The sequence below is a fragment of the Perca flavescens genome, chromosome 8, assembly GCF_004354835.1.
Source record: "Perca flavescens isolate YP-PL-M2 chromosome 8, PFLA_1.0, whole genome shotgun sequence".
NCBI lineage: Eukaryota > Metazoa > Chordata > Actinopteri > Perciformes > Percidae > Perca > Perca flavescens.
In genome coordinates this window covers 613,237-637,690 of record NC_041338.1, presented here as the reverse complement: position 1 = coordinate 637,690, position 24,454 = coordinate 613,237, and the positions used below count along the sequence as shown (strand labels likewise).

Genomic DNA, 24,454 nt, shown 5'->3' with positions numbered 1-24,454 from the left:
AGCAGCAAAATTATACTTGAATTCAATGATTATTCCTCATCTACTATATTGTATGACAAGCTGGACGCAAGCAAACGATACAACCCTTAAGCCTGTTCTTTCTCTGTATAAACAGGCCCTCAAAGTGCTAGACAGAAAACAAAATACTTATCATTATTGTAAAATTCTTAACAAATATGACATCCTTAGTTGGGAAAATCTAATTAAATATAATGACATCTGTCTAATGTTCAAGATCCTAAATGGTAAAGCTCCACCATCACTCAATTCTTTTATTAAACAAAAAAACTCTAAGAATAGAACCACTCGGTCTGTTTTGAGAGGGGACAGTGTAACCCCTTACAGGTGCAGTTCCTTTAGTCAATCGTGCTTTTCTGTTAGAGCTTCTAATAGGTGGAACACTCTACCAAATGAAATAAGAAACTGCACCACCTACCATCATTTCACACAAAGTCTCAAGACCTGGCTCTTGGATAGTCAGACTTGTGAACATTTTTAGTCGCTTAGTATTTTTTATATTAATGTTGGTATTGCTAACCTTCTGCTAATATGTTTAATGTTTCGATATTTTGCTAGGTATTAAACTTAGCTCGCTTTGCGTTGCTTGAATATGTATGAATAACAAATTTGTATTTTAAAATCTTTTACCATCATATTAACCTGTCCTATATTAACGCATCCCTCACGAGTGATGTAACTTATTTTATCTTTTCGTTATGGCTTGTTATTGTTTTGCATGGTTGAACGCTGTTAGAAGATGGCTTGTGGCCTATGTTTCTTGGCCGTGTTTCGATGCTTGTATAATATCTTGTACTGAATGTGAATGCTGTTTGATGTTTAGATATGCTGGTGCTTTGCTGCTTCTTGTGGCTCTGCATGGCAAACAGGGATAGCTTCTCTGATGCTCTAGCTGTCTGTGTTGTGTCTTGTTGACTTCTGTCTGTATAATTTAACCTGTACTAATGTCTTGCTTCTTCCTTTTGCTCTGGTCTAAAATTATCTGGCCAAAAGGACTGCAGTTGAAAATTAGCCGGCTGGCTAACACTGGCACATTTACAGAAATGTTGATTAATGTGTGTTGTCCTTTTATAAATAAAGAATAAGAATAAGAATACACAAAGGCATTTTACATAAGCATACACGTACAAAGCAAATACAACATCAAATTCAACAATCCTAAAAACAAAAACAACAAATTTAAAAGACTTTAAAAGCATAGAGGTGTAGAAATTGCCATCTCTAAGTGACCTCAGTAAAATAACACATGGTTGGGGCAGATTGTAAGTGTTTAGGAAGTTTATTCCATAACTGCGGTGCGTAAAAACTAAAAGCTTCTTCTGACCCTGGGGACGGTGAGTCTGGTAATGCGAGACTACGAGGAAATTGACTATGAACAACAGATGTACTAATGCAAACCTCGTAAATGTTTTTGTTTTGTGGGCTCAGGCCGTATTTTGATGCTGATTTTGTCTGTGTAGCACTGGTGGGAGCGTCTATCTCCATTGCTGTTGTCACTGTGGCATCGGCTGTGTGATGGAGAGCCTCTACCAGAGCATCTGCAGCTCCTCGCTGACTGTCACAACTGGGCCAGCAGGTAGAACCTCATTCTCATAAACCACCATCTCTGAATCTGTGTTCCACCTCACTCCATGCCACTGTTGAAACATTTTACTGTGAGTGTAGTCTATATCCACATCGTTCCACTTCCGGGATTGCGCCTTGTTGCCGGATGTCACTTTTTTCGGCTGTGTGTCCGTCTCCTTCCTCTTTCTTTGTGTTGGTGTTCTAACCTCCGGTGGATTTGTGAGGACTATGGTTAACTGCTCCTCAGATCTCTGCAGGGTAAATCCAGACAGCTAGCTAGACTATCTGTCCAATCTGAGTTTCCTGTTGCACGACTAAAACTACTAAAGGGTCTGGCTAGTCCACAAGCTCTGGCAAAGTGAGCCTACTGTGAGTGTAAGGGATGAAAAGGACTGACATAATCCGGTCCCCTCTGGATCCCTCTGCCCCCTCATGCCCTCAGCTTCCATTTCTGTGTCAGATTAATCTCTCTGGTGGTTTACTTGGCTCATATTGAGGTGAATTCTGTCTGTTGTGCAGTTTAGAGAAGGGGCTGTCGTCGTCGGCATTGCCTGCAGCTGCAGCTCTGCTGCTGGCTGCCAGCCTGCATCGTGCCTGGCGAGGCCAGGGGTGTGGCAACCAGGGCTTCAGTGCAGCCCTGAATATGCTGCGACCAGAGAGGGGCACAGAGTACCGACAGGTGAGAGGAAACTACTTTCTCCTATTCATGTCATTTGTACCACCTCCCATTCAAACCCAACCAGTGTATTTGTATTTACATTAAAAAAAATTAATCTTTATATACAGTAATTTACGGTTGCTATGTTACAAGATGAAAGGAGCACCAGGAGGATGAAGAGGAACATTGTTTTTTTCAGTTATCTGTCAAATGTGCTACTCTCAGAATATAGTGACAGTTTGAGCCAATATGAAAAAAATTTAATTTTATAAAAGTTAAAGTGCAGCTTTAATGGCAGTCAGTAATGGTGGGTAAACTGTATTCCATAAAAAATAGTTGGTTTGTTCTTTATTACATTATATCCGATCATAAATACAAATAAACATGATAGGTGGTAACCTGCAGCTAATTAATATTAATGAGCTATTTTTCTAAGCCTGTATCAACCTTAAGGCCTCATTAGTGCTCCTGCGCTCTAAAAGTGCACATTTCAGATGTTGATCATTTTGTGTCATCATCCACTTGCTCTGTAAACAACCCCAGGTTGCTTTAGGCATTTTTTCCATCTTTTATATATGTTACCTGCTGCTGTCTCATGTCTTTGTCCAGGTGCTAGTTTTTCTGCTTTTCCTGTGTGTAAATGACCATCTGTCATCACTCCTGTATCCTCAGGTAATTAATAACTTTACCCTGCACTGTCCCAAACTATATCCACAAGCTCATTATGTTTAGGTGGAGGTTAGATGTATGCAGTTAGAGAGACAGGTCTGTCTTAGGCCGAGCTCCGCTTCGTAAACCATAGTAAGCAACATGCACACTCACATACAAGGAACTGAACCACACTTGTTTAGAAATACAACAAAGTCCAGGAAGGAACAGAAGTTATTGGTTGTGGAAATGCTAAACGTTTATTATTAAAGTAATGGATAATCAATGTAGGAAGCATACTCTACTGCTTCTCTCTGAACAGACGTGTCAGGCAAATGGCTACATTGTTAAAGGGATAGTTTCATATCTATTCAATATAAAGCTATAGCCAGGAGACAGTCAGTTTAGCTAACATGTACATTTGTGAACATTAGAGTGATATCAATCTACTCATCAAACACTAAGTAAGAAAGCAAATAAGCTTGCTTCCCAAAATGTTGAACTAACTTTAAGATAATGCAAAGATTTTATACATTAAGTAACTCTTTTGCTTCTCCTACACTACAGCATTTGGGAGTCTCTGTGTAATGTTGTGTCTGCAATTATTTCTGTAGGACAGGAGCCATCAGAACGCCACAGATTTATGCACAGACCTTCTGCTCGTGTTAGTGGACTCGGCTGACTGGCTGCTCATCTTTGAATCAAACAGTACGGTGTATACAGTACATCTTGTAAAACCACAGCTCAGTTCCCTCCACGTGTTCAGCTGCTAGTGTACATCAGCTTTATTTTCATTATTTGACGGATTAAATTTAATGTTAGCACTGACATTAAATGATTTTGTCTCGCCAATATTTATTCATTGTCAAATTAGCGGCCTGAATGTTTTTCCCCCCCCAACTCTAGAACAAGGTGTTTACCAGTCGATCACCATGGTGACATCAGATGAGTTTACTCGACTGATGCCTTGGGCCTTCTACAGGTTAGTTTTTTTAACATCATATTTCCACTTTTAGAGTCACTGTAGACACTACCTATAGTTAACTCTCACAACACCTTTAATCAGCCAATTCATGACCAAAACTAACTGGACAATACAGGAGTGCAAACTCATCAGGGGTGAAAGGGGTGACAAAGATAGGGAGGGGGTAGCTAGTAGGGCTGCACAATGAATCGGTTTTGTTTTCATCTATAATTGTCATCGCAATATCAACTTGCACAACAACACAATAAACACAAAGCAAAATGTGTCTCATTTGAAAGAGAGCTTCAGTAGAAAACTACACTTTAAAATGTCGTGTTATTGGTGCCTTGTGTGTTCAGTTCAATGTTCAATTCAGTATGTGCAATTTAGACCTACTTAAATAATTCTCTCCCTATATATGTACAGGACCTACAAAAAAACGTTTTGTGTGTGTTGTTTGTGTATTTAGCCTGCTGCTCCAGCAGAGTGCTGAGCTGCTACAGAGAGCTGTGTGTTGTCCAGGGTTCCTCCAGACTGCTGTCCTCTGCTACATCAGTCTACTGCAGCTTTTCCTGGAAGGACACACACTTACACCAGCCAATCAGGTGACTGAGCCTCAGATCATGGTTTATATCAGGGTGATGACAACATCATTTAAACGTGTGTATATATGCTTACGTAAAGCACTTTGAATTGTCTTTGTGTACGAACTGTGCTATATAGAGTAAATAAATTGCCTTGCCTTAAACCTGTGGCATTGCTCTGAAGTCAAACCTATGAATTGTATTGTCAGATGGAGCCTTTCCAGATTCTGAGCTACGCCAAACAGTTTCTTCTGAGAGCGATCTCGCGGACGCCTCCAACTGCTCTGTCCTCCAGCCAACTCCGACAGGTAGCTGACACACGCAAACTGTACATACAGTACACACTGTATTCAATTTTATGTATATTATCAAATCATAACAAGTTATCTTGAGACACTTTACAGATGGAGTAGGCGGAGCCCCTTGGTAACATCTACTATTGACAACCTTCACTTATCTCTCTCACGCTCTTCTGTCTCCTTCCGGTCTATCTGCTGCTGGGTCTCCTGGTCCAGCTGGAGTCCCAGTGTGCAGACCTGGACCCAGAGGTTGCAGCGGCTCTCTCTGTGCACCTCGACCCTCACAGCCTCAGCCCAGAGATGGACTTCCTCTGAAAAGCCGCAGACTGACGTTCAGACAGAGAAACTGCCTAAAGTGAACCGTGAAACCCACATGACTACAAAAATCTTCTCTATTCCCTCGAGCTTCGGAGGGGTCTCTTTCACAGTAATGGTAACTGACGATTAGCAGGTACTTTATTTGTTTTAATGTAATCCAACTTTATATCTAACAGAAACATGTTCCTCTCTGTCATATTTATTAAACACTGTTTAGATCTTACCAGTTTTACCAACATTTTATTTGTCTTTTTATACATAATGCACACAGGACTTTATTATACACGTTCATCTGAAGCCCTTTTTACAATACAGATTTACACTCTTAAAAGTACTTAGCATTGTAATAACTTAATAAAAAACAGTGACCTAATACAATTGAACTGAATGTTCTTGGAAATCATTCTGCACAACTATTTGCACTGTGAGGCAGTAACACAGCACATACGAGTGCTTCACATATATGAAGGTAACAAGAATATTACATTATAGGACTTAGAATTGAATGCATGTAGGTTACGCAGTTGTTAACCTGTGGCTGCTACTGCGTACTTCAGCTATCATATAAAACTGTATTGTTACTTTATTTGGCTGCGCTGTAAACCGATACGCCAACTGCTAGTATACCAGTGGTTATTTTTATTAAGTCCCAATCTGTGTGGGAACAAAACGCCCCACATGTGACCCTCCAGAGATTTGTCAGTGATACCATGTGAAGGAGCTTTCCTTCTGCTGTTTCCCCGAAAACAAGCTGAAACCTAAACTTGTGGTATAATTGTCCTGACAATGAAAAGAAAGATTAAGTTTGGAATGGAAAGTGATACTTGAAAACTGTAAAGAGCTAGTTTAGAGATGGTAATTATGAGCAGGTTGGTCAATAAAATGAAACTTGATGTTGAAGACAATAGTTTGACTTTGTTGTTGTGACCCAAAAGCTGATCTAAATATATTGGTAGAGAACTGAGATCAACATCTGTATTGCCATACAGCAGGTTCCTACCCCAGTCCATGACCTAAATTTGAAAAAAATGTAAACTAGTGTACAGGTTGTCAGAAACTGGGAAACTCCCAGTTTAAGCACCCGTGCAGCAGACGTGGACCTGGACTCCCTGTCCTTATGTGTCCTGGTCTTGCTGAACCTCCTCCCCGGTCAGAGTGATGGCGTGCAGGTCAGATTACTCCGGTGGCTGCTGCCTTTCTGAACCTCGGCCTGAATCAGCGGGTGGACCATGGACATGTGGACGTTCAGGTTGTGGGCCTTCTCGAACCGCTTCCTGCACATCAGGCACGCAAACTCCAGGTCAGCCTCCGCCTTGTGTTTGGTCATGTGGTATTTGAGCGACGCTCGCTGGCGACACTGGAAGCCACACACCTCACATCTGAAGGAAAAAAAACGAATGGAAGTCCTGACAGCTAATTTAAAAGGCACAGTTTCTGATTACAGGATGTGTGCATTGATCCTTTCACAGTATTATTAGCACCTCCACCTGCTTTATTAAATAAAAGACATGGAAATCTAACATTCTACAATATGGGACCTTTTAAAGCGGTAAATTCCATCAACAGTACTTACTGTAGTGGCTTGGCCCCTGAATGTCTCATCTGGTGAACTGAAAGGTGTTTCCTCTGTTTGAAGGTTTGGCCACACTGGTCACAAATGTAGTTCCTCTCCTCTGGAAACACACAGATGGCAATCTTAAGTACAAGCCAAAATACACATCAACACCTTTTTGATTTAACTGATGGTACAGTCTGTTTAACATGGCACAAATATTCAGATTTAAGACAAAGTGTAGGCTTCTTATGAGTCAAATCATTCAACCATAACAGCAAAACAAAGTTGGTATAGTTTGTATGTAACCTATTACTGAAACAAATGTTTATCTTATCATTCTTCCTATTGTTAACATTGTGGCTAGGTAAACACTAGTGATGGGACGTTTGACACAGAGGCACCGAAGCTTGTATCACTTCCGCAAAGCACACTGGTTCGAAACAGTGTGTTGGAGCTTGTATCAAATTGAATAAGCATGTGACTGATGACGTCCGAAGCTTCGAACGTCACTGAAACTCCAGAAGGGTTTGCTGAATTCATGTCGATACGTGCTTACCAATGGCCCGTTAGAATTCACTGGAACATCGCAGGGTTTATGAGTGTGGCTTGCAATTTATTTGATTAGCCTATTAATGGAAATTAGCCTACTTACCTGTACGTAATGTTACGTAGCAGTAGAAGGTGGCATTGTTGCTGCAGTTTATTGAATTCATATTCAGCCTAATTAAACATACTTACATTCAAATCCTGATCACAGTAGTTTATATTATTATATTATGTTATATTCAAACATAGGCTTTATATTTTTAATTCCGTCATGTCATGTTCATGTCATTTAATTCAAGCCAGTCATGCCATATGCATGTGTCCATTCTGTCTCTCCTATGTTCATATTATAAGCTTCATTTGGCTGTGTAGAGTTGATAGCCGCTGTCATTTCTGCTGACCACCGGATGTCACTGTGTTGTCTTCGATGCTTTGGCTCATTTTGCAATACAATCAGGAAGAAGCTTCAGAGGCTTCACAAGGCTTCATTCGCCCATCACTAGTAAACACTGACAATTTAGACACTCACAAGTTTTTTTTGCTGGAAAAGCCAGATCTGCCCCCCAGCAGACTGCTGTGTGCTGCTGCTCCAACAAACATAAAGTACACCCCCCCCTTCCTCTCTCATGTGCCTCCCCTGAGTTAACTGAGCCGATTGATCAACATCTCTATAATAGCAGTTATCAAGCATCGCCAACAATATGCTTAGTGAAGCCGAGTAACCCAAAAAGAGCCAGACTGAGCTGCCTTATGATACAGGCCCAGCACGTCTTCGCGGCCTAAAAACAAATCCAAATCTTTTTGTTGAGCTCACCTGTGTGGATAAGCTTGACGTGCCGCTGCAGGTAGCGGTCGATCATGAACACCTTGTTGCAGCCAGGATGAGGGCAGGGTCGCGCTCTCACCTCCTCATGATGCTCCTTGATGTGCTTCTAAAAAAAGAAAAACACCCCATAAGAAACCCAGACATCTGTACACAGAATCTGGAGTAGTATGGAGAACAACTGTCTTGTCTGGGGGAGGATGAAAAATGACTGAAACAATATTTTTATTGTTCTCTTATGTCACATCATAGAAAAATAAAGTGACATTATCTTGGTATAGGCTGGACACCTAATACTAACTACTGAAGAGTTCTTAAAAATACACCATTATTGATCCAGTTACAAAATATATATTACTTAAAGCTATAGTACGTAGTTTCTGTCTCCCCCCAGAGCTAATTCTAAGTAATGATATCAACACTGTCGGCGCGTCCACATGATACAAGCCTTCTGTGATCGCGGGCACTGATAGTCTTAATTAGCTTTGTAGAAACTCATCTGGCAATGGTTTGAATGTAACGGACGTTCATTAATATCAAAAAGTTACACACTACAGCTTTAAATAAAAGTGAAATGATGTCAGTTTGGGAATTCTGACCTTCAAACCATCAGGAGCTCTGTAGACAGCTGTACAGCCCTGATACAGACACTTGTAGATGTTGGGCAGCTCCTCTCTGAAAATAAAAAGACAATAATAGTTTGTTAATGCACATGTATGCTAAAGCACAACTATATGAGCTACTGCTGCCTGGCATAATATATTAAAATATACAGTATGGTTAAAAACGACCAAGTTCTAAGAAGTGTATCGTAAAAATGTGGTTTAAAACTGTTATAAAAAGTCAATTTATGACCTCTGGCAGACAACCGCAACCCTGATGCATGGGCAAAGGGTGACCTTAACCCTATGATATTTTTCTCTGGGTTTCCAACAATGTTGGGAACATTTGGGATAATGTAAGTACACAACTCAACATAATATATAACGTAGGTCTAGTCGTTTTTTGACATTTTAATGCGGAAATTCTTTATATTCATATTATATCTTTAATGCCTGTGTGTGCATGTGTGTGTTTTGGGCCTGTGTGTGTAATGTAACGACAACAGTAAAAATTAAATCTCCCCATTAAAGGATTAATAAAGTTCTTCTATATATAAGATGCTTTAAATATTACATGTAGCTTATGCTGAATGGATGTTGTGTATTAAAGGAAATGTAGGACTCAAGTTAACTAACTTAAAATATGCCTCTGTACCCCTTAGGTTTGAACTTGTTTTTCCAGCCGGGTTTGGGTCCAGGTTTTTTTTTGATTTTGGGCTCCTCCAGAGCCTTCGGGTTTCTTCTTCTCTTGTTGGGGATGGCCACCCTGCAAGCTCTGCCAAGGGGGAGAGAAATGTACATTAAACACAGTACCCGGGATTTCTGTCAGAACTCATTTTCAGTCCTTTGCTAAAGAATATCTGTACCCACCTCTTGTCTGAGTACGGCTCGAACAGCTCATCGTCTGATAACCCTCCTTTTTTACTCTCCTCAAAGTCATCCTCCGAGATGACCCTAGAGAGAGAGAGACACACACACACACACACACACACACACACACACACACACACACACACACACACACACACACACACACACACACACACACACACACACACACACACACACACACACACACACACACACACACACACACACACACACACACACACGTCTTGTAGATGTTATGGCCTTTTATCAATCTTAATCTAATCACTTTAAAAGCAAAGTAGAGACGTTCCAATGCCATTTCTTTTTTTCCCGATACTGATTCTGATACCTGATATTGGGTATTGCCTGATACCAAGTAGTACCGAACAGCTGTTTACTACTAACCCTGTATGGATGTGATATGGTTGCTACCACTGTTGTATTGCCTGGCTGAGGCTAAACCCTTTTTGTGAAACATATGAAGGAAATACATACAGAGAATTAATGCCATATAACTTTATTCTATTATCTAATTTGAAAGTCAGTCATAATGGAAAAAGAACATAAACTACTTTAAAAGTAGAGACTAGAGATATTAAAAAGACAAATACATCTGATTGACCAAGAGCTGTGACACTGTTCACACAAAAAAAGTTGGCAAACTTTTCAAAGTAAAGGCGAGTAATTCGGGGGCTAAATGATGTGGTATCGGATCCATGCATAGACTTGTGTACTCGCCAATACCAGCGTTTTTCAAGCAGCATCGGAGGCATTTCTAATACTGGTATCGGAACAACTCTACCCGAGAAGCACCCAAAAACTTGGTGGTTATAAGACAAGAGGAAAGACAGAGACAGATACAGATGACTAACCTGTCGGACAGGTCGCTGTCAGCAGCCCTGTCCTCCAGCTGGGCCGGGCCAGGAGACAACGCTACCTCATGACCTGTAAAATCTAACGCAGGGGACACCAAAACCACATGAGGATTCATACAGACACCACACAAGCCAGACCAACATTCAGAGGATGTGAGGATACACAAAATGAATGTCATTTGACACTGACTGATTTTGTGTTTGGACAAGTAAACTGTGCTATTTGGTTATTAATGCATGTTCCTATTCTTAGGATGCTAGGAATATGTCTGCTGATGGCTTACAAATGAGAAGATCACTTATGGAGAATTGATATTTGAGTACTAGTGGTTTCAGTGGCAAACACAAACACGTATCTACAGATTTGGGGTGGCAGTAGCTCAGCCTGTAGGGAGTTGGGTTGAGAACCGGAGGGTCACTGGTTCAAGTCCCCATCAGACTAAAGTATGGTGGTGGACTGGTAGCTGGAGAGGTGCCAGTTCACCTTCAGGGCACTGCCAAGTTGCCCTTGAGCAAGGGACCGAACCCCCAATTGCTCGGGGTGCCTTTCCATGGGCAGCTCCCTCACTCTGACATCTCTCCATTAGTGCATGTATAGGTACGGAGCATGTGTGTGTAATTCAGACCTGTGTGTAATGTGTGTAATAACAACAGAGTGAAAACATTGGAATTTCCGCTTGCGGGATTAATAAAGTATAAATTATTATTATTATTATTATGATGCTGCGTCACACCTTCTCTGGATATCATAAGCTATAAACCGTCTCACCTTCAGTGTTGCTGGTCCAGTCAGCCAGCGCTGAGCTCGGAGTCTGCACTGGAACTGCAGATGGACTGTGAGGAGCCAGAGAACCTATACTTCCCGCTGGGGTCCTTCCATTCCCGCTGGGCTGCTCTTCTTCTTCATCATCTTCCTCCTCTGACATCATTCCATCACCATTGCCACTCCCTAACGCTCCACTGCTGAAGTTCACCAGGTACTCTGGGTTGGTAGCGGTTGTGCACTGAGAATCCATGACGTATCTGTGACCATTGACGCAACCCCAAACGGCCTTCACGGAGCCCCAGCACTGGCCCTCCAGCACATCCTTCAGGTTGGGACAGGAGCGGCAGGCCTCTCCGTGGTGGTGAGCCCAGGACACCAGGCTGTGGAGGCACTTAGGGTCTGAGGTAAAGGACTGGAATGCTGAAAGAAAACCGCAGAATGTCTAAATGTCAGAAAATGTCCTAATCATTTTTCAGCATATTGTAATTTAAGTGGTCTGAGAGAAAACAAAACGTCTGAATCTACTTTTTGGATCTGTTTTCAGGATGTAGAACATCTAGCCTGTGACAGTTTTGGCCTTTTCTGACCAATCACAGGTCATGAGAGAGAGAGAGAGAGAGAGAGAGAGAGAGAGAGAGAGAACCTGCAGATGCAGACGTTCCTTCAGTGATAGTTCTGTTTACCTTAGCCAAAGGCTCAGGGCTGCAGCTAATTCAAGGCTAAACTATTAGATAATAAAGTCTTTATTGCCATCCATCTATATACAGTACATAGAGGAACAAAATTGTGTAAAAACGTAGTCAAGTTTATTGTCTGTGAAGTGGATATTTGCTATGAAAATAGTCGGGAGAGCTGGTCTGCCTAGCATGAACATTGGCTCTTTTGTCGTCTTTAGTTACCTCTCACACAGCCTTTGGCGTCTCCTCGTTTGGATGGCAGCATTAGTCTGCTACGAGCACCAGAGGCTGAAGCCGCAGCACTGCCTACTGCTGCCATCTGAACCAGGACATGCTGGCAGCGGTGTGAGAGTAAACATAACCACGGAAGGCGAGCTAGTAGTTTAGCCTTCTGCTCACCGTAGCTCACGGCTGCGGCTTATTCAAGTTCATGTAGCTAAGTAGAGGCTGAAATCACAGTATGTCATCTCAAAGGGTTAGACCCATCACTGGCCACACAGACAGACCCTTCTCTTTATTTCTGTTAAAAAAAAGAAATGCTTTTATTTACGTGTTGAGCCATGGTTTACTGAGGCATCTGGACATTTCTTCCTGAAATAGAAAAAAAGCAGTTGCTTATATTTGTAGATTTTCTGCCTGAACAATTGAGAATCCTACAATAAGTACACATTTTTAAAGTTATAGGACTCACCAGCTTTTTAGGTTCTCTTTCCCAACTGGTGGGAGGTTGACTCTCTGCAGAAACCTGATCAGGATGCTATGGCACTTGTAGAACTTTGAGTGGCATTTCTTGCAGATAAACTCTGATAATCGGGGGTCACGGTCCAACTGGACCCCAACCAGTCGCTGGAAGTCTGTGTGGAATAAAAGGGGTGACTGGGCCGCTGAGTCGGACTCATTGTCAACGATATCAATGGAGTCCTGAGGCCACTTGTTGAAGGCGTGCCGCAGGCTTCGTGGAGAAAACTTCCCATGGCAGAGCCGACAGACAGTAGTTGACAGTCTACCTGCTGGGAGGAATAACAGATCAGTGGATGCTATTTCTGATGGGTCTCCAAAGGAAACTGAGTCAAGTAGGTTATCTTAACTTGAATGAAAAGGACATCATAGCAAACTCCATTAAAAAAAACGCAAATCAACCTTGACATTGTTTATGTCAAATGGGTATACAAAACATGGCCTGTCAGTGGTTCCCAAACTTTTTCTGCAGGGCCCTCCTTTTGTAGATAAAAAAATATTTTCAAGCCACCCCCCAAGGGACAAGAGAGAGGGAGACAGAGATATAAAGAGACAGAGAAGAGCGCCACAAGCAGCTGTTTCACCGAGACGTGATAGTCAAGAAAACATAATGTGATTTGACTGTCAAATAAGGTTCCATAGATCAAACTGTCGTCACTACTACATATTTTCTTGTCTTTGTTTTGGTAGTTGTGGCGTTTGATGTGTCTTCATTGTCTGCTTCACATTTACCTGGCAGTCTGTTCACAAAAGTGTCCCAGCTTTGCTAGCAGTGCAGCAGAAAGCATGCATTATTTGTTTATATTTAGCTGTTTATAACTCCTGGCACCCCCAAGTTTGGGAACCACTGGCTTAAAACTTTTTATTTACAGTTAAGACAATCACATCAGCATGCATCTGATCCACTAGCAGCACGTTGTTAAAAATAATCCACTTCCTACTGTCCACTAACACCAACAGAATATTTGATTATTAAATTATAATAATTTTGGTAACAGCAGAACATTACAAGGGAACAGACAGGGAAATATATATTGAAAATGTTTGCTGATAAGCAAAGCAACTCTTCTCAGCTGCCTTTTTATTGAATGGGGTTTTCTGGTACTGAGACACTCACCTGAAGATCTAGACTGGCTCTCTGGATGTTTCTGTGTGTCGTCAGCTGCTGTCACACTACAGTCTAAGTCAGCAGTCTTGTCTGTTGCAGTGGTGTTCTGGTAGAAAGGGTCTGTGGTTACAGGGACAGTCTTCCGAGGTCTCCTTCCAGGTGGACTCTTCTCCTCACTGACGCTCCCAGTTGTCTGTGTCCTGCTGCTCTGTGTCTGTGATGTCTCGAATGACCTAGGACATCTGCTTTTCTTCTTCATAGTTTTCCTTTATACCCGTACACTTGTAGCAGCTGATCCCGATGATGGAGGCCTGCTGTAGAGATGTACAACGTAGTTCTTATGACTTTATCTTAGTCTTATCTATGTTTGTATGATAAACAATGTATTATTTCTCTCTTAAAATGACTGTCCATGTTTCATTAGTTATATAGTCTAAAAATAAATTCTCATTTTTCTTAGAGTAAGCTACTCTTCCCCAAACCTTCTGTGCACCAATTTTTTTCCATTTTAAACATATATACACTGCCAATAAGTTAACATGTTATGTTTCAATTTAGCAGTAGCATTTATTTATATAAAACACAATTTGTTCTGATTCCATTTTCGGTATACGTGTCCCAAATGATGAGTCTTATTGGAGACAGGTTGCCCTAACTCTAACCCTAACACCTGTTCAACAGGTGGTTTAGCAGGTTCATAATTAAGGACATTGTATGGGGAATTTAGGATACTAAACAGCACGTATACCCCAGCTATCAGCAACATCCAGTACAGTTTCATAAATAGCATATAACGTTACAAAGAAAAACAATAGTAGGCTAATAGTTAGAGTTAACGTTGCATTCAAAAACTTTGTATGCTGACTGCTAGTAGGTTAATAAGAGCCTAGAGAAATATATTATTTTACATGGACGTCATTATATTTAACCACATTTCCATTTATGTTCGGGACAGAAACGTAACTTCGACATTACGACACATTTCTGTTCCCTGTTGTTAATTTCAACAAGCTAACGTTAGCTAGCTGGTTAGCCTGAGCAGCCTGAATGAGCCTGCTACGTTACTGCTAGCTACTTTCAAAATGTTGTGTCGTTGAGTAATGATGAGTAATGCAGTCCTGTGGCATAGCCTACCGTCAGAGTCTATGAATCCTAGTACTAGTTATGTTGTTAATAACATAAAAGATGCTTTTCATGAGCTCTGTGGTGTCAACGCTGCTGCCAGTTGTAAACATTGGAACCCGGAAGTGCTGATGGAACAAAATCCAGGAGAAAATATGATATAGCGCCACCCTCCGGAGATACTACTACTACTACTACTACTACTATAGTAGTGATGGCAGTAGTACACACAACTTAAACTTAAAGCCTCCTGTCCACTATCCATAGATATATATCTATGTCAACTATCCATATATCTATGTCCACTATCCATATATATATATATATATATATATATACAGTGGGGGAAATAAGTATTTGACCCCTTGCTGATTTTGCAGGTTTGCCCACTTACAAAGAATGCAAAAATCTACAATTTTAATCACATGTACATTGTAACAGTGAAAGACAGAATCCCAAAGAAAATTCCAGAAAATCACATCATATGAATTTATTAAAATTGATAACCATCTGATGAGGAAAAACAAGTATTTGACCCCCTGGACAAACAGCATGTTAATATTTTGTAGAAAAGCCATTATTGGCCAGCACAGACGCTCAAACGGTTTTTATAGTTGGTGACAAGGTTTGTGCACATTTCGGCAGGGATGTTGGCCCACCCTCCCTGCAGACAGCCTCCAAATCATTCAGGTTCCGAGGTTGTCGCCTGGCAACTCAATTTTTAAGCTCCCTCCAAAGATTTTCAATCGGATTCAGGTCTGGAGACTGGCTAGGCCACTCCAGAACCTTGATGTGCTTCTTCTTCAGCCACTCTTTTGTTGCTTTGGCGGTGTGCTTAGGGTCGTTGTTGTGCTGAAACACCCATCCTCGACCCATCTTCAGCTCTCTCACTGAGGGAAGGAGATGTCGGTCCAGAATTCCACGATACATGGCCCCGTCCATCCTCCCCTCAATACGATGGAGTTGTCCCGTCCCCTTGGCTGAAAAGCACCCCAAAGCATGATGTTGCCACCACCATGCTTGACGGTGGGGATGGTGTTCTTTGGGTTGTACTCGGTGTTCTTTGCCCTCCAAACACGACGAGTTGAGTTGAGGCCAAAAAGTTCTATTTTGGTCTCATCTGACCACATCACCTTCTTCCAGGCCTCTTCTGAGTCGTCCAGGTGGTGAATGGCGAACTTCATGCGGGCCTGTACAGGTTTCTTCTTGAGCAGGGGGACCTTGCGTGCACTGCAGGATTTCAATCCATGACGGGCGTAGTGTGTTACCAACCGTTTTTTTGTAACTGTGGTCCCAGCTGCCTTCAGTTGATTCATCAGTTCCCCCCTTTGTGGTTTTGGGATGATTCCTCACCGTTCGCATGATCAGGGACACCCCACGAGGCAAGATCTTGTGTGGAGGCCCAGACCGAGGGAGGTTGGCGGTGGTGTGGTGCTTCTTCCATTTCCTGATAACTGCACCGACAGTTGATCTTTTCTCTCAAGTTGCTTTCCGATTCTCTTGTAGCCCATCCCAGCCTTGTGCAGATCAACAATCTTGTCCCTGATGTCCGTGAGAAAGCTCTTTGGTCTTGCCCATGGTGGTGATGTTGGATGCAGGTTGTTTGGGTGTTGACAGGTGTCTTTTATACAGGTAACGAGGTGAGGCAGGTGTATTTGATGTAGATAATTGGTTCGGATTGGGGCTGTGTCTTAAAGAAAGACTAACTGGCTTGTAGGAGCCAGAATACTTGCTGTTGTCCAGGGGGTCAAATACTTGTTTTTCCTCATCAGATGGTTATCAATTTTAATAAATTCATATGATGTGATTTTCTGGAATTTTCTTTGGGATTCTGTCTTTCACTGTTAGAATGTACATATGATTAAAATTGTAGATTTTTGCATTCTTTGTAAGTGGGCAAACCTGCAAAATCAGCAAGGGGTCAAATACTTATTTCCCCCACTGTATATATGTCCAGTATGTAGCAGAAGATCATTTAGACGCAGCCTTGTCACTTGACCAGGCGAGGTCGCTGTTACTGAAGCTTCAAAACAATTATTCTCATTGGTTCAGCGCTTCACACCAAGACCCGCCCTTCAATAGCAGCCCGATTGGTTGGGGTTAGGCATTTCACCTCGAGTGGTTAAGGTTAGGATAGCCGATTGGTCAGGGGATAGGACCTGTACCAATGGGGTTACGTTACCTTGCGTAAGCCTGGACGTCTGGCCAATAAATACTATTGAAGGGCGGGTCTTGGCGTGGCCATAGTGGGGTTCGTAATATCGCTGGTGGACGTCGGACTAGTGGGCTGTATGCATGGATGTGTGTGTCTGTATATATAAACACACACACACACACACACACACACACACACACACACACACACATTTGCACAGTAGGCCTATACTACATTTGCACAGTATACTACTGTGTATTCTGTAGACTCTTCCTCAGCCTCCTCAGACCCCAGGTACAACACGCCCAGGACCGGCTGCAGTATGCGTACCAGCCAAATGTTGGTGTGGAGGATGCCATCCTCTACATGCTACACCGAGTCCACTCCCATCTGGATAAGGGAAGCAGCACAGTGAGGATCCTTTTCTTGGACTTCTCCAGTGCTGTCAATACCATCCAGCCCCCTACAGTTCAGGACAAACTGAACAGGATGGGAGTGGACCCCTATCTGGTAAACTGGATCAAGGATTACCTTACTGACCACAGTACGCCACAGTACGCCAGGCTGAAAGACACCACGTCTGACACTGTGGTCAGCAGTGTCAGACGTGGTGTCCTTCAGCCTGACGTACTGGGGCCCCCAGGGCACAGTGCTGGCTCCTCTTCTCTTCACCCTGTACTCCTCAGACTTCTGTTACAACTCGGAGCTGTGCCAAATACAGAAGTATGCAGATGACACAGCCATAGTCGGGTGTATCAGGGGTGACAGAGAGGAGGAGTATCGGAGTCTGGTGGGGGATTTTGCTCTCTGGTGTCACACTAACTGCCTACAGCTCAACACCTCTAAGACGAAGGAGCTGGTCATTGACTTTGGGAGGTCCAGACCAAGACTGCGACCAATCCAGCTAGAGGGAGCTGAGGTGGAGGCTGTGCAATCCTACAAATACCTCGGGCTGTGGATGGATAATAAACTGGACTGGACAACACACACCAGCCACCTGTACAGAAAGACACAAAGCAGGTTGTACTTCCTGAGGAGACTGCGGCCTTTCAACATCTGCAGCAAACTGCTGTTGATGTTTTACCAATCTGTGGTTACCAGTGTCCTCTTCTACACTGTGGTGTGCTGGGGGGCAGTATATCCAAGAAAGACACCTCCAGCCTGCATAAACTGATCAGGCGGGCCGGCTCTGTGGTGAGCATGAAGCTGGACTCACTGGTGACGGTGGCAGAGAGGAGGACACTGGACAAACTGCTGGACATTACTGACGATGCCAGCCACCCCCCCCCTGCACACCGTCATCAGCAACCAGAGGAGCCTGTTCAGTGGAAGGCTGCTCCTTCCCAAGTGGAGGACCAACAGACTCAAGAACTCCTTTGTCCCTCATGCCATCATACTCTACAACTCCTCACTTGGGGGGAGGAGGAAATAGGGTAAAGAGGACAGAACAGAGCACTTTGCAATAAATTATTAATAATCTACTCACATACATACCTGGACACTCTAACTGCTCTTAGCTGCTAATTTATGCTAAATGTCATTTATTTATTAACTGTATAATAACACAATACCATACACAGTCCTATATACCTACAGTATATATCTATCTTTATTTATCTGTAGTTTATTGTTGTTTTACTGTTTGTTTATTTTTGTAAAAATATTTAGCTAAAAGTTTTATTGTTATTCTTATACTGTATTTTTCTATCTTTTTTCTATTTAAAGAGTGTTTTGTAAGATGCTAAAATCTGCTGCTGGAAATCGAATTTCCTTGCGGGAGTCATCCCAAAGGGATCAATAAAGAGAAGTCTAAGTCTAAGTCTACTACTGTGCAAAAGTCTTAGGCAGGTGTGAAAAAAATGCTGTAAACTAAGAATGCTTTCAAAAATATAAATAATGATTGTTTATTTTTATCAATTTACAAAATGCAAAGTGAGCAACAAAAAAAACATCTAAATCACATCAATATTTGGTGTTACTACCCTTTGCCTTCAAACCAGCATCAATTCTTATAGGTAGGCTACACTTGCAAAAAGTCAGGGAATGTTGAGGATCGTAGACACAGTGGTCGACCGTGGAAACTTAGTGCAGCAGATGAAAAACACATCAAGCTTATTTTCCTTTGAAATGGGAAGATGTCCAGCAGCAGCATCAGCTCAGAACTGGCAGAAACCAGCAGGACCCAGGTACACCCACCTACTGTCTGGAGAGGTGTACCGAGAAGAACTGATGCTGTCTTGAAGGCAAAGGGGGGGTCACACCAAATATTGATTTGATTTAGATTTCTCTTCTGGTCGTTCACTGCATTTTGTTAATTGATAAAAATAAACTATTAACAATTCCATTTTTGAAATCAAATATATATAGTATAGAGGAGTTGTGTCAATTGGTCTTGGTATACAGGCCAAAAGTTTGGACACACCTTCTCATTCAATGTGTTTCTTTATTTTCATGACTATTTACATTGTAGATTCTCAATGAAGGCATCAAAACTATGAATGAAAACATATGGAATTATGTACTTAACAAAAAAGTGTGAAATAACTGAAAACATGTCTTATATTTTAGATTCTTCAAAGTAGCCACCCTTTGCTTTTTTTGATAACTCTGCAAACCCTTGGTGTTCTCTCAATGAGCTTCATGAGGTAGTCACCTGAAATGGTTTTCACTTCAATTAGTGGAATGTTTTCCCTTATTAATAAAAAAGCAAAGGGTGGCTACTTTTGAAAATCAACTATTGACCACTTTTCAAGAGCTTCAGGCTTACAATTGAATTTAGATAAATGTGACATTTTAACATTACATGATTATCCCTTGCAACCTCTATATAACATAAAGGTTAAGTCAGAAGTTAAATACTTGGGGATTGTTATTTCCAGGGATAAGACAACGTCAGACAAAATGAATGTATGGAACAATATAGATAAGTGTATATCGCATTGCCTCCATTGCCTACCAAAAAAGAAAGTAAAGACAGGAGAAGGAGATAAAACAAAATAAGGGGAAACAATTGGTAACTGACTTCTTTTCAAAGAAAGGTGAGCACAAACTAGGAAACCAAATCCATGGTGCTAAACTGCTTGAATATCTCCGTGACTGTTGGTGCTAAAAACGGACTGAGACAACCCATAGAAAGAGCAGAACATACACTTTCAAATGATAATTTGGTTATACTTCTGAGGTAAAGGCTAAATAAATAAACTACTCTAGCAATGCTGTTTGCATATAACACACCATTGTAATAGCCTAATTTAAAACATGCTTAATTTTTAAATTAATAGGCTATAATTTCTATAATTAGCAATAATAGGTTGATCAGTGTCATAGGTAGCTTGGTAGCTCATACATATCATGTAAACACTGTAGTTACGTCAGATTTAGTAGAAACATTGTGAAACACATGGCCCTCAGTTTCAGAAACTGTCACAGCAGGGAGCAACAGACCCTTCAGCCTCCTCTTTGGATTTGAGACAAGGTGCGCTTATATTGAAATTAAAGCAAACCATGTTTAGCCATTTTGACTGAAAGGTGTTAAGTAACACTACCATCTTAGTGTGTTTCATTATATTAGGTTACAATTAGGACAAGAGGTTAATATCAGATGTTTCCTTCATAGAGAAAGATGATAGAGAACATCAGATTGAGGATGATGGGAGTGAAGACAGCAGGGAGCATGAGTATTGCTCTGAGCACAGTGTGGAAATGAGAGCTGAGGAACTGGAAAGTAGGCAGAGCAGTGTAGACCAGTTTTTACCAGAGGATCCAGGACTATGGCCAGCATTACATTTAATACTTATTACCCTATAAACATCTAGGCCTACAGATTCATGTGTACAGAGGCCCGATTATTATTTTTATTTTTTTTCGGGGGTTTGGGAGGGGGGTCGAGGGTGTTGAGGAACATGGGGGCCCATCAGGACTGCCTATGCATAGGGGCCAGGGTCTGGTGCTACGCCCCTGATTATAATACTGAGTCAATTATATTCCAGTTATCCAACAATCACAATATAGGCCTACTAATAATATAACACCAACAGAGGCCATTCTGTTGCCTAATGAGTAATTTGTGCTTATTAAAGTAAATGTTGAATATAGGGTCAAACTTTTGCTATAGATTGAGTATTCTTACATTGCCGCATTCTTACTTTTGCTTAAGTTAAGTAAAAGATCTAAATATTATCATTACTTGCAATTAATTAATTGTGTCTGCTTAGCCTTTGTTTGTTTTTTGGTGTAATACTGTATATGGTGATGCCTATTATTGTTAAGGTTGCAAATGCATGCACAGAAGTGATCTAAATAGGTCACAGATGCATTGCTAAACCTGGGTGTGTGTACATATCTGAAAACAGCTGTGATAAGATCTTTTGAACATGATGCTATCTCCATCACTTCGGTCTGCACCGCACAGATTTGCATGAAGGGGAAACTGACTCATGATAGACTGGTGATGTAGGAGGCAACAAAACTATAGAATTTAGTGCTTAGTAGTTTGGGTTTTGTATTTATAATTAGACAGCCCTCTGATTTCTACTAATGAAACCCTGAACTTTGCTATTTCTTTAAAGTCAAAAATATTTCAAGCATATTTTTTTCTCCAATTCATCGTCAGTATGCTGTGTGTGAGTGTGTGTGTGTGTGTGTGTGTGTGTTTGCACATTCTGTCAGACAGAGATCTCATTGATATAACCTGCGACTTTAAACAAAAGTACAGGGGCATACTGTATGTTTTTGGTCTCAAACAATCAAACCAACTGTCTATCCTCAAGTGAGAAAGGACACGGGACAGCTGCTCCTATTTATGTACAAACATATCAACCCTCACACATACTGTAGGTCATTTTGGAATCGTACTTATTGTATTTTAAACCATGCTTAACCCTCTAAACATGGTTAAAAATTAGGGGTCGACGTAAACAGATCATTATATATAATACAAAAGTACTAAGAGAAAGGTACTTTATTTGTAATAGTGAAGATAATCAAAAGCATAAAGTTATATTGAGTGTAAAATGTGAAATACGTACAGTTAATGTGAAAAGAGAAGATGACTTTAAGCTCATTTTATGAGATCCTTTAGAACAATATGTCCCTTTGACTTGAATGTAAGAATAAAAATGGGTTTATTTGTTTGTACTTGATCTGCTCTGTGTAAAACTTCTAAAATGTATGAATAACTTTAATGCTCATTATGACATTTCATGGACAAAAAATGCACCGAGATGTATACGATAGACGCGTGGAAGACTTTTGTTTTCTGAGGTAGGGGAGCTGATTTTAATCTAAACCGTGACCTTTCCCTTCACTGTTAACATCCTTCCCCTAACTAGACTAGACACAGCAGTCGTTCACAGTGGAAGTTCTGTAGGGGAATTCTGCCCCTCATGTCTCATCATGGAAGGATTATTTTGATTATTATGATTATTTTTGGATGGAAAAGATGACATAATTTCGGTTCCACAATGGACAGGGTTTATATATCTTTATCGGACGCAGTGCAAAGAGTCGATCACTGCAAAGGGAGACGAAGAAGAACATCATCATCATCATCATCATCATCACCAACATCTTTTCACTGACAGCATGATGAAGACTCTCTGCTTCACTCTGGGGCTGCTGCTGCTCACCGCCTGCTGCTGCAACGCCATGCGTGAGTGATCTGTGTTTGTGCCTCTTCATCTTCAGAGTTTCATGTTTGTTCTGACTCTAACCATTTACCTTCCTCACAGCTGAAGCTCTGAAGTTCAACACAGCACCTGGAAACTGCTGCTTCAAATTTCACACACACAATTTACCATTAAAGCGTGTGTTCAACATAACCAAGACCCACAGCTCCTGTCAGAATCAGGCATTCATGTAAGTGTGTGTCTTATTCGTCTACCATTTTTTGTCTTGTAACTGGTGATGACATGATGAATAGAAAGATGGATGACCATGACCTCCAGACATCATCACAAAAGAAGGTGGATAAACTGAGTTTCAGTGGGTCCTGATGAACTACTCATGTATCATGTATCATCAAGTATTATTAGCACTTAGGTTATGGTCATGACGGGTATTTCAATCTAGCTATGTGTAAGATTATGCTGCAGTTTAGTGGAGATTTAGTGTTTCTCTTGTGTGTGTTTTGCAGAGTCCAGACTATCAGAGGAAGACAGATCTGCTACAGCGGGACATCCCAGTGGGCTCGAGATGTCTACAATCAGCGCCACAACACAGAGGGCAGCACTCAGCAACACTAAAGATGTCTCATTGTATAATGCTGTGATAATTCGATGCCTGATTTTGCAGACCTAAAGGTGTAAAGACTTTCTATTTTAATAAATAAATATAATTGATGTATTTATTGAGCTATATTGCTGGTTATGTGTATTTTCTGAGAAGAGTGTGTATTAATTAGAGTGAGAAATAGACTGAAAAAAAAATTACTATATGGGGTAAGACAAATCTCCCATGTCCAATGTGTGCCTTTTATGAATTATCAGTTAACAGTCTAAAGACAGATAACATTGAAGATTAATTTCAATTTCCACATTTAATAATTCATTTGTTAAATTTCACTGAATGGATGTGGCAGGCCATCCTATCCTCATACATCAATTAACTATTGTTTTATTTGTCACATGAAATCCTACGAGGTACAATTCCAGTGAAATGTAATCCCATCAGCTCACCAACTTGTGCATCATCATCTATCATCTATCTATCTATCTATAAATAAATTGCAGGAACGTCTGTCTGTGTGTGTGTGTGTGTGTGTGTGTGTGTGTTATGCGCATATCTCTCTAAGCGCTAGTCGGATGGATTTCAAACTTGACTGGTGTCTTGCTATGAGCACGAGTAAGTGCGGTGCCAAGTTTGACTTTGTATGGATTAGAAATGCAAAAGGTATCATATCGGTAAAAGAAGCACACATTTGGCCCCTCCCCCTCTCACACTGCTCACTGACTGAGCTCAGCACAGGACCAGAGACAGAGAGGGTCAAAGAAAGCAGCGGAGCTTCAGACTCAGACCCACAAAAATGTGCAAAGTAGCACTACTTTGTTTACCGCCTTTGACTCTTTTCCTGCTTCCAACATTAGCTACATGATTGCTGGATATACCAAACTTACTTTTCTTCACTTTCCTGGAGCAGCAACATCACGACTGTTGTGTGGAATAAGGTTGGCGAAAAAAAGGCCCTACGCTTTTACATGTCTATTTTTCGCTAAGAGGAAACTAAACAAAAAGCCATTTGCCAACACTAAATATCAAACAAAAGCCAGACACTGTATAGTATTAAGTTGCTGAGCTGTAGCCTACATTCATCACTTCTAACCAGAGGCAGAATATAACATAATCTCTGAGATTATTCCTTCACAGCGCTGTGCAATGCCTCAGAGCTGAACCGGGCAGACACATCAGTTTTCATCAGACTCACCCTGGGTCGGGTTAATTAAGTCTACTGCTAACTCACAACACTAATAACATTACCGTCGCCAAAATACCCCCACTACTACACCTTTAACTGTCAAGCCTCTAAACCTGTATGGAAATAAACACCTCTGCTGAAATGTTAAATT

General features: G+C 41.3%; 2 protein-coding genes across 6 annotated transcripts in view; one reads left to right on the top strand and one right to left on the bottom strand.

The window, feature by feature from the left end:
• The window catches only part of fanca (FA complementation group A), a 30,043-nt gene extending 24,088 nt beyond the window's left edge, over positions 1-5,955 (top strand). The window contains exons 35-42 of one of the 3 annotated variants that reach the window (XM_028584863.1): positions 1,479-1,594; positions 2,104-2,263; positions 2,852-2,914; positions 3,505-3,598; positions 3,797-3,872; positions 4,324-4,459; positions 4,648-4,746; positions 4,954-5,955. In XM_028584863.1, the coding sequence (XP_028440664.1) occupies positions 1,479-1,594; positions 2,104-2,263; positions 2,852-2,914; positions 3,505-3,598; positions 3,797-3,872; positions 4,324-4,459; positions 4,648-4,746; positions 4,954-5,052 (843 nt within the window). In that variant the 3' untranslated portion in view covers positions 5,053-5,955. Of the gene's footprint in view, positions 1-1,478; positions 1,595-2,103; positions 2,264-2,851; positions 2,915-2,960; positions 3,478-3,504; positions 3,665-3,796; positions 3,873-4,323; positions 4,460-4,647; positions 4,747-4,953 lie in introns of those variants that run through there. The other 2 variants (XM_028584864.1, XM_028584865.1) reach the window with 2 other exon arrangements.
• On the bottom strand, positions 5,244-14,899 carry znf276 (zinc finger protein 276). Of its 3 annotated transcripts, none has more exons than XM_028584866.1 (12): positions 14,750-14,899; positions 13,625-13,929; positions 12,461-12,779; positions 12,320-12,360; positions 11,096-11,512; positions 10,324-10,405; positions 9,452-9,535; positions 9,237-9,356; positions 8,579-8,654; positions 7,971-8,088; positions 6,629-6,728; positions 5,244-6,434 (listed from the first exon to the last, which is right to left on the bottom strand). In XM_028584866.1, exons 2-12 carry the CDS (start codon positions 13,872-13,874, stop codon positions 6,206-6,208), a joined length of 1,836 nt encoding a protein of 611 aa, XP_028440667.1. In that variant the 5' UTR covers positions 13,875-13,929; positions 14,750-14,899; the 3' UTR covers positions 5,244-6,205. The 3 variants fall into 3 exon arrangements, with proteins under 3 accessions (XP_028440667.1, XP_028440669.1, XP_028440668.1); XM_028584868.1 differs by having other exon boundaries at positions 12,461-12,776; XM_028584867.1 differs by having other exon boundaries at positions 13,625-13,926.
• Positions 14,900-24,454: the final 9,555 nt, after the last annotated feature.